General features: G+C 36.9%; 1 protein-coding gene across 1 annotated transcript in view; it reads right to left on the bottom strand.

Annotated features, from left to right (window-relative positions):
- Positions 1-340: 340 nt before the first annotated feature.
- The window catches only part of RB195_017004 (uncharacterized protein), a gene marked incomplete at both ends in the record, with an annotated part of 30550 nt that continues 20465 nt past the window's right edge, over positions 341-10425 (bottom strand). Inside the window, 12 exons of the mRNA XM_064183791.1 lie at positions 341-459; positions 1003-1114; positions 1220-1314; positions 1388-1508; positions 1589-1711; positions 1817-1950; positions 2105-2218; positions 2752-2860; positions 3022-3119; positions 6763-6833; positions 6898-6997; positions 9747-9833. Of these exons, the coding sequence (XP_064039672.1) occupies positions 341-459; positions 1003-1114; positions 1220-1314; positions 1388-1508; positions 1589-1711; positions 1817-1950; positions 2105-2218; positions 2752-2860; positions 3022-3119; positions 6763-6833; positions 6898-6997; positions 9747-9833 (1283 nt within the window). The remainder of the gene's footprint in view (positions 460-1002; positions 1115-1219; positions 1315-1387; positions 1509-1588; positions 1712-1816; positions 1951-2104; positions 2219-2751; positions 2861-3021; positions 3120-6762; positions 6834-6897; positions 6998-9746; positions 9834-10425) is intronic.

The raw sequence follows: 10425 nt of genomic DNA, 5'->3' as shown, positions 1-10425 counted from the left end.
TATGAGATCATAACGATTTAAGTGCTCATTTCACTAACATCAGTAGAAGCTGCACTATGTTCCAGTACAACATAGTTAGTAAATATTCAAAAATTTAAAATTAGAGCAGTTATCACCGAGATATTAACAAGGACGTAATTTGCCTATGGTAGAGGTGAGAATAAGAAGAAAAAAAAGCTCAGCGCAAAAATGCCATCTGGTACCAGAGAAATACAATCAAAATTCAATACTCGAAATTAGAAAAGTGGCTAAACGTAGTGAAAACACAAACGACAACACATCCTTAAATTTCCTACAATCACATAACAATGAGAAAAAACAAATACAATCAACAGATATGTTAAGAAAGCATAATCAGCACCAGTAAGCTTGCAATCAAACTCGATGAGATTTCGTGGATTTGTGGTGAACTCTTTGAGGAGTAGAGAAAGCCAGCAAGGAGTGAAGATTCACATCTTTCTGAAAAAAAAGGAATATTTTCCTCTTTTTTTCCCATTCATATGTTTCTTTCTTCTTCTAAATCATTTCATTCAGCTTGTATGCTAGAAAAATTCATTCGGCACCAAATTTTTTCAATTGGATGGCCGAGATACGCCTTCGATTAAACGAAAACAGAGGCGGGAGAAAGTGTGTGCGAAGCAGAGAGAGTTTGCGCGTTGCAACACGGACGCGTCGCGGCTGCATGGATGAAAATGTTTGGTGTCAACTGTAGGACTATTTACAAAAAATACAAATACAAATACATATACAAATGAACACACCTATGTTTACTAGGTGGCAGAAATAAAATAGTAAGTAACGACAGATGTTACAATAAATGCGAGCATTATCGTGCTCAAATCTAGCCCATTACCGTGCGGCAATGTTATGAAAGAAATGGGCGGGGCATATTGCAGATCTCGGCACAGATATATCAATGCTATGTTTTTATTATTATTACGTGATAGCCCAAAAAATCAACAATTATTTATATTTTTTGTGGAGGAGTTAATCTCAACAAACCTGTGTTCGACACATTCAACACAAACGACGGTAACGAAGCTGTGGTGGAATGAGGATCACACGAAACGTGATCAAATATCGTCAGTGAGATATCGTTAGATGTATGGATCTTCTGAAAAGTATTTTCCTTGACGTACAATCGAAAATAGCAAGTTCGAAAAGGTACTCCAGTAAAAAGTAAAAGTAAAAAAAAATGAAAGGGAATAAGTGGACCTACCAAACATTGTAGTTGAGTAGAAAGCTCGTCTCTAACCACTAAATAATGATCATCTCCATGCTCAAAATGAGCAGCACATGAATATACGTCAGCCTCTGAACGGACCTCCGTTACTCATAGAACGTCTACCTCGAATTTTTTGAAATTTTCAATTATTCCCCCTCTCACCTTTCTGTATGGGGTTACATTCCGTTGAGATCTGTAATTCATCTGGTTTCTGACAACCTAAGTAAAGCATTGGATGTTGACATTTCGGTGACAAATATCGTCCACGAAGAGGACATTCTTCCTAGAAACAAAAGGATTTGAGAGAAAATTTGTCTCCGGGAAGCTTCTAGCAGCATAAGAGCAGCACAACAACAGCAATACCTGTGCACCGTGTAATACCAGCGTATCTCGTGTCTCGACAGTCATTTCGCTACAATCCTCGTACTCATTATGGCTGATTTGTCCAAAACTAAGCTGAACCATACGTTCTCCACGTCGATGAAACTAAACACACAATATGAAAAAAAAAGGAAATCGCTTAAGATCCAGAAAAAAAAAACCTTTCGCTAGATATTTCATTTGATCCTAACTTCTGGAGAAAAAACCCACCTGGACACATTGATAACCGGTTTGGCAACCTCGTTTCACATGTGCGCGAATAGCCACAAAATTTTCGAGACGTCTACTTTCCAAACACGTCCAGACTGAGTCGTTCTTAGCCTTGTACGATGAGATCCAGTGACCTGGAAGCGGAAAGACATCTAATTATTGGTAATTAATGACAGATAGCTATAAGGCATTAAGGCAGGTAGGTGTTTTGCGGCGGTGCTAACTCAATAATTGGAAATTTTTATGGAACATTAACATAGGATGAAAAATCAACGAGGAAACACTCACCATTCTGGATTACATTCCTACGACCTGTCACTATCGACTCCCATGTTTGCCGTATTCGTCCCATTGTGGCATGTAGATATTCAGGAAAGTCACATTGTGGATGAATTTTATGGTCTTAAATAAATAAATAAATAATATTAAATAATAACCTTCGGCTAAGCAGAATAAAAAATAAATAAATAAAAGGATGAATAAATATAAATAAATGAAAAATTGCGAGCTTCTAACCGCTCGTTTATAGTCAAAGACGAATACGTTCAAACGAGTGCACCTTCGATTGGGAAAGGCAGAGAGAAGAGAGATTATGCACTAAGTGGAGACATGATTTACTGCAGACGCGTCGCGGTCACGCGGCTACACATATTTGACGCCGACTATACACGTACACTATTGTGAATCCGAAAGAGTAGGTCAGCAGTTAATTGAAGATAGCGTAAACGGGGTTTTTTTTTGCGAGTGCGTGAAATTTTCGCTGGCAAATTCCCATGCAATTACATCGTGCATCAAGCATATGCCAAAAATCCTGCCCAGATCCAATTTATTGCAACAAAGTACGTCGCTATTTAAAAATTATTACGGTTAAAACTGCGTTGTATTGCAATGTATTTTATTTACTATATACATTTTTTGCTGTTTTTTTTATTTACCTTGTTTGTAATGTAACGTGGTCGTGGCGGCACCAATATGTGTCAACTCTTGACAACTGGCATCAGCAGATATTCCTATTCGGCCCGAAGTTCCCGTTTGATCCATTATCTGTAGAAATAATTTCCATTGTACAAATAATTATCATCAGCCAAGGAAATCCATTCTAAACTGGATATTACAGCCTTAATTATGTGTGGTACATAATTATTTTATTTAAATTCCTTAACACCTATTTACTGTGAGATTATTTATATTTTTTGAACACTCACAAAGCATCTGTATGATTCACCACGACGATTTCCAACCCGAGCGGCGAAGAACGTATGACCGAGGGTGTGCCATGATGCGATACATTCCACTTCGGATACTGTAACGAAAGAATATTGTTGGTGTATTTACATAAACTTATATTCACGTGTATTATGTATTGAAGATATCGTTTTATCTTTTCTGCAAGTTTTGCCTGATTAATAAACTGGTTGTTGAATGTTGTTCGGCTAGTAGCGATGTTTCCAAAGGAGCGACGCGATTATTAAAATGTTCGTTGCTGCTTATTGACTTCCTCAATAAATTCCAGAAAGCTGTAAACAAGTTGTTGTTAGAAATTGTATTGTTCTTGAATATTGTTTGGCTAGTGGCGATATCTTTGCAGGCATCACTCCACGAATCTGAGGTGGTACGGATTTCAGGTGGAGTATTCGTATACGGGATGAGAGACTACGGAGAGGGGAATGATTCCGTCCATTTCTTCCTAATTGCCGTGAAAAAATGGCCCGGAAGATACGACTTCAGGCGTTTTGGCGCACTATTTTCTACGGGGAGTTCGACTGGAGCGCACCAGCCTTGTGCGGCGCCGCATCTTCCGGGCCATTTTTTACGGCAATTGAGAAGAAATTGACGGAATCTCCCCCCTCTCCATAGTTTCCCATCCCGTATACGAATACTCCATCTGAAATCTGCACCACCTCAGATTCGTGGGGTGATGCCTTTAACGGTGTCAATATCATTTAAGTCCTTATTGGGCCTATTTTATATCATATTTTGATCATATTTGTGAGTATGCCCATCCCTTTTGAACATATTTCCCCAGACCCCAAAATCTATTTAAATCGAGTACGTGGCTGAGTGGGTGCGTGCGTGTGTATGTGTGTGCAATGGCGGGCACGGAGCTGTACGAGTGGGTGCAAATTGAGTGGTGCTGACCTAATTCGGATGGAATGGCCATCCGCTATCTCTAACTCGACGGACTACGCCACTCAAATTCGATGACCAATTATATTGGTGGGACGACAGGAACGCAGCTGACTTACTCTGGAAATTCACAGCTGACCTCAGTCCAGCTGTAAATTTCCAGGAAACCCCTTGAGTTTTTAAGAAACTAGAAAAAAAAACTACCCATTTCTTTTTAGCTGGACCCTAATCTCCTACGGTAGAAATTGGCTCTATTATACGACTCGGAAAATATTCACTAATTCCCATCGAATTACTACTCAAAAATCGAATGGGCTGTATAGTGGGTCCCCCGGAAACCCACGCCCTCCTGCAAATTTTCTCTTTAACCCTAACCTAAAATCGTATCGTATTAATCTCAGTCATCTATATGATGTATGTCAGCTGTAATCCTAAATCTTAGTCATAGATCTGAGGCGATGTATCAGAATTTGAGTGAAGCCCCCAAGCCGAACACTGACGAACAGCAATCCCCTTAGGCCGATCGACACATCCCCCCGCCGTCCGTCTCCCAATTAGATCATGACCCTGATAAAGCCGACTTCACCAATTCGTCGTAGTCAGTCTGAAGACATCTGAGCAAACTCAGACCAAGGATTATAGACGGTTTTTCTATGGTGCAAATTTTATGCAAAAAATAATTTAAAAAAAGAAAAAAGAAAGAAAAAAAACCGCTAGAACCACTTCAGATGTAACGAAATATCTACTATTTTAAAAGTGGTTTCCACTGCAAAAACGTTCTCACCATAGAAAATTTAATTTTTTAAGTATTATCGGTGAGAATTTTAATGGGAAAAGGTGAGCCTATGCAAAACTAAACAGTTAATCTATAGCTACAGTGTCCAGGAAATTTCATATTTTTAACTAAAAGAAAAATAGCAAGCGAGAAGATGCTACCTAGGATAATACGGGTTGAAAATTCGAAACATTTCCTTTTCATGGGATTTTTTTTTCCGAGTGTTCCTGAATTGCTCTAGTTTCATAGGAGTTACTTTTGTTATCAGCTATTATTTTAGTAAAAATCACTGAAAATAAACTTTTTTCACGTATACGTTAGGAGAAGATAAGGGGAAGATGGATAAAAGATAATAGATCCGAAAAATGAGCTCCTACTGATCTATTTTCCTCATTTATTTCCATTTGAGCTTACAATAATTAGGTTACAGTAATAGCTCATGATCTACTGTAATTACGCACATACGTCTACCACCATCCATCCGTCGGAACGACATCTGCTTAGATTCTCTGTGTATTCCCTGTGATTCCCTTGATAGCTCCATAGTAGGTGAATTAGCCGATTGCAATAGATCACGAGCTCCGACTCCAAGTGGTGGCTGCTCGAGCACTAATTGGGATTCGTAGCACTTACAATGACAAATGTCCCCTCGAGCTATAGAGCTGGACGAACACAGCATACATACACACACACACATACGCGCCAACGAACAAACTGAATCCCGATGTTAAGAAGATGAAGTATTGCGTGCCTGTGCACAATTAGAATGTACGTAATTGCAGAATCATTCATCTGCTTCATTGCACTTTACTATATAGTTATACTAAAGGTTGTAGAGGACATAATTTAGAATATGAGGAGGATAGAGATGATAATATGAAGAGATGATGACTCGGTGAAGTTCCCTCGAGAATAGCTCTCAACGAGCTCTAATAGTGCATTTTTATATTTAGTATTCTATAAATAATATACGTTGAAACACGTGATTATGGTATATTTTATATTTTATATTTACTACTATTTACTTTCATATTTGCTTTATATTTACTATTTTTATATTTATTTAGGCGATAAAGAAAAAGCGGCGCACAAGTATGTATTGTGTGTATATGTCTTTGGGTTTTCTTATCATAACAATGTTTGAGGATGCAAAAATTCGGAAATTTCAGGAAATAAAGTCCTTTAATAGGCATCGTGTTTATACCGTACTAAGGTCTTCGAACGAAAAAATCTGCTCTGAAAAATGAAAAATGCAGGAAAACGACTGTGTTATCGGTCAAAATAGAAGTTTTTCAGCGCTTTTAGCGACGCAGATATCGCTGAAATTCGCAGATGTTGGGATTTTTCTCTTTTTTTTTTGGATTTTTCTTGAAATTTCGACAGGAGAAGAAAAGAAATAGAAGCATTAGACAGTGGTTAAACTTTTTTTTAAAATAATAATAATAATAATAAACAGACCCATTTGCGCTAGTACTACAGTGAATCACCGTCCTACGGATACTGTAAGCGATTAGGAGACAGGAATATGAATCACAAGGAATTTCTGATCATTGTAGAATAATAAAAAAGTAAAAAGTAAAACAAAGTAGAGGACAGACACCAACGTTCCGAGACATTAATCAAATAACGACACTTGCGGCGCTATTCTAGCGAATAGCGAATTCTGGAACGCTTTCAGTAACGTCAAGTGGACGAAAAATGTCTACCACGTGTAAAATAATTTTTTTTTCAATGCAGAAAAAAGTTGGTTATAATGCAGCACATTATGAACACTTCACTGAACTAGAATTAACACCTCATCAGAGCTCGTGTCGCTACTAGCCGAATTTTTCCTTTTTTTTTAAATTTTTAGCCCCTCTATGGACATCAGTGATGTTTCGACCCTTACTTCGCCCCAAACATGTATTCATTAGAGCATAAAGTGCACAAATATAAAGAGAAGGTCACAAATGAATGTGGAAAGCGATCAATAACTGAAAAACAAACATTAAATCCTTCTTTTCTATGGAAAGAAATATTTCCGGATTTGAAAAAAAAAAACTACCTGAAGCCTCTTTGGTAGGATTTTCCGGACATGCTTGGTAGCGAAACGAAAGCCGTGCCCATTCGGAACATCTACAACAGATCAAGAGCAGGTATTTCTGAGAGGGCAACTAATCGATACGCATAGTTTTCGTACCTGGTTATGGATGAGATACGACTACTACATGCTCCTCCGCTAGTATGATAGGTGAAGTTGAGTGGAGCTTCGATAGGACATTGTACGGTTGAGGCATCTTCTGTAAAAAGTAGTATCGTTCGTGGATTTGCACTCATTCACGAATGATATCTCTCACTTCTCACATTGATTGATTGTTTTGACCATGTGGTTCGTCAATATGTATGTAAATAAATGCAATGTAAATAAATAAATAAATAAACAAATAAATAAATATAAGGAAAGGTAAGGAACTAAAGTTTTCTAACCTCTCCTAATGAACTAAAACACTCTGTTTTACATGATTTTCAACTAAAATAAACTTGTAAGAATTCAGCAAAATACGTAGAATTAGTTTCCACAATCTTTTTTTTATTACTATTGCTACTATTATTTTTTATTACTTTATTACATTTTCATCGAATTAGGTGACCTTCACGATCGATCAGTGTCTCCACCCTACTTTCTCTGTGAATAAAAGGACTTTTTTTTTTGAAAAATGGAATTTTCCTTAAAGAAAGTACGCCTGGCCTGGATTTTTTTAAACTTTTCCTAATGAGAACTCCTGTTCGCTAATTCTGTTGCGTTTGGCATTAGTAAACAATTTCTGATGAGAGAAAGATCGAAAGCTGCATGGATCATTATTCGACATCTCTTTGCATGCCTATTTTTACTGTGATTTGATTTTTTTGTTAGTTATACGATTTTTTTGAGATTTAGAGTTAAGACTATCTATTATATGTAGTTATATTCGCTTCTTTCCGTACCTACATCTTTAAGAGAATCTCTACTGATTCGGTGTGATTGTTGCCAGAATATTTTTCAATCATTTTTTAAAAAATTTTAAACGTGTATGTAGTAAATAAATTTAAAAAAAAACTAGGTGGATTACTTGCAGAACACGCGTAGTTGCGACGGTTATTGCGCGATTCTACGTTATGAGTACGTATCCAGAAATTTTTTGTTTATTCATTTATTCACGTACACCACTAGTGCACCATAAAAGAAAAGAAAAAAAAGGAACACACTTTGTTTGAGTCAAAGTATTTTGAAAAAATCAGTCAAAACATTTAAAAAAAGATTTGATAAACTGTAAAAGAAATGACTAGTGCAATTTCTAACCGTTTTCCCTCTTCATATTCTTGGATCGAAATCGCGCTTCGCACAAAAATGAGGTTTCACGAGGCGCTTGAGAGCTAAATCTCGTGAATCCCCAAGGATTCCACACAGCGCTATATTTTTCCTATTATCCGAACATCTCCTCGGATGCATCTGCGCACAGCTACTTAAGCATGTGAAACGGTTTCGCATTTCAAATGATCGTCTCGTCGTCGTCGTTTAATGGCGGTCGACGTAGCGGCGCGGCACGTCGTCGTCAATGTTGACGACGACGAGGCGGACGGAACGTCTTTTTTCCCTCCTGAACGCAATCCGTCGTCTCTATTAACGCGGTTTTTTCCAGAATGGTCCGACCAGTTAATCGTTTGAAGAAGAGCAATTCAATGGTGGACAAAGGTCACGGTAACTGAACGACACTTAACGGATTCAATGTCAATATCTTGAAAAATACTGTATATGCGAATTAAAGGACTTAGGAGAGATAGGGGAGGAGACGAAATACGGTAGGAACATATCCACACTAAAGATAAGAAGAAAAACAAAACAAAGAACTTCCAAAGAAGAATGATAGGAGAATTCAAGCAAAAATCATCAGCAATTGGAATTTTAGATTTCAAATTCTATCATTAGATTTTAGTTTGCACTAATTGCTTGTCCTGAACGGATTATCAGGATCGATCTACATACGGTATCCTGAATGCCACCATTATTATCCTGTACTTTAAAATGTAGAATTTATCAAAATTTCGCGATGTCTTCAGTAGAAACTGGTCAGTCATAGAAGTGAATTATCAGAAAGCATAAGGAAATTAGGAGGGAAACGTTACGAAAACCTGGTGAAATCACCATCTAATAAAGTCCATATTAATATTTATTAGGGTGCCCATAGGTTTCTTTCCTACTTTTTTTTATTTTTTTATTTTTTCATTCAACAAAAAAGATATTCCAATCAACAGTACGGAGAGCAGAATAATCGATTATCTTCATCCATCGATGTGATAGATTGACTTTCTTAGCTTTCCCTTATCTCTCTTCTCTTTTTCGTTTTATTTTCTTTCTTTTTTCTCTTTCCTCTTCTAACTTTGCTTGATATTTTTGGCCTAGAACTCAAGCCGCAGTAAGTTAAAGTGCGGACGGAAATTGGAAGAAAGGTATGGGACTGCTTAATACATTCAAAGCTAAATAGAAGCTTTGGAATAATTAGAATATGTAATTAAGCAAGAAAGAAAATAAAAACTAAAAAAATAAAAATTGAAAACAAAAAATGAAAATAGTCTAAAATAACAATTCCTGTCAACGTCCCGGGAACAGTGATACAGGAGTTCGAATTAGAGGAGTAATAATCTCTAAGTAACAAAATTTATGGGACCGAATGAAAAATCAGGAGGTAAAGACAACTGATCGATGTTTGACTTAAAATTTCCAATTAGAGCTTTATGTTAGACGAAAGAAGAGGTCATACGAAAAGAGAGTATCGAACATCTACGAAGTACAACCGAAAAAAGGAAAAAGAAGGAAAATTCTAGAAATTTTCGAAAGAATCTCACTTTCAAAGGGAAAATTGGTGTAAAACTCATTAGTATGCGAATGAATTATAGCGGCGTCAATGACTAAAGTGGACATGGTCCCACCCAGGAATTTTTTATTAATTCAGTTAGGAATTCCACTAGTTTTTAAAGAAAAAAAACTTAAGAAATAAAAGTCAAACTTACTCCTGAATAAAGTATGCATTGTGGTATCACCGCTAAAATGATATCGACATCGTTCCAACGTCATACTTGAGTCGAAAATGCATTGAGCTGAAAAAAAAACTCATTTTAGAGCTCATAGTAATTTATCGTAGTGATATCATGAATCATTCCACAAAAAAATCTGCATAAAAGAATTCCGGTGGGAAGTTTTTTGGATTGGTAGCCGCTGTGGTAAAACATAGATCCATGGTTACATTTAATTTTAAGAACTGCGGCTTCCACAATAACAAGAAAGAGGAATTTGTGGAATTTCTATTCTGTGGTTTAGGTCTGGCCCTTTTCGTCGAGGATCCCACTGGTATTTTTCGGATTTAAGCAATTATTTCCCTCTCATTTCTTCTCCTATATTTATACTCGATTTTAATCTCGTTGCTATTTCCCTCCTCTCCCCACCCGTACATAGAAGTAATCGAAGTTTATTATTATTTATCATTAATTAATTATTTATTAATAATTATTTGTCACCCAAGTAATTACTTTCCATTACTGATGACTATAGCCGTTTTTTTCAGAGCAACTATAAGACCACAACTTTATGAGCACAATAACCTTTTATTCTGGATATTTCATCCTAGATATTGTTGTTTACTGGAATCCTCCTCGAACATCCATTCCTCCCCCCCCCCCCCACCGGCCCCAA

The sequence above is a fragment of the Necator americanus genome, chromosome II, assembly GCF_031761385.1.
Source record: "Necator americanus strain Aroian chromosome II, whole genome shotgun sequence".
Taxonomy (NCBI): domain Eukaryota; kingdom Metazoa; phylum Nematoda; class Chromadorea; order Rhabditida; family Ancylostomatidae; genus Necator; species Necator americanus.
This window is presented reverse-complemented; position numbering and strand designations above follow the sequence as displayed.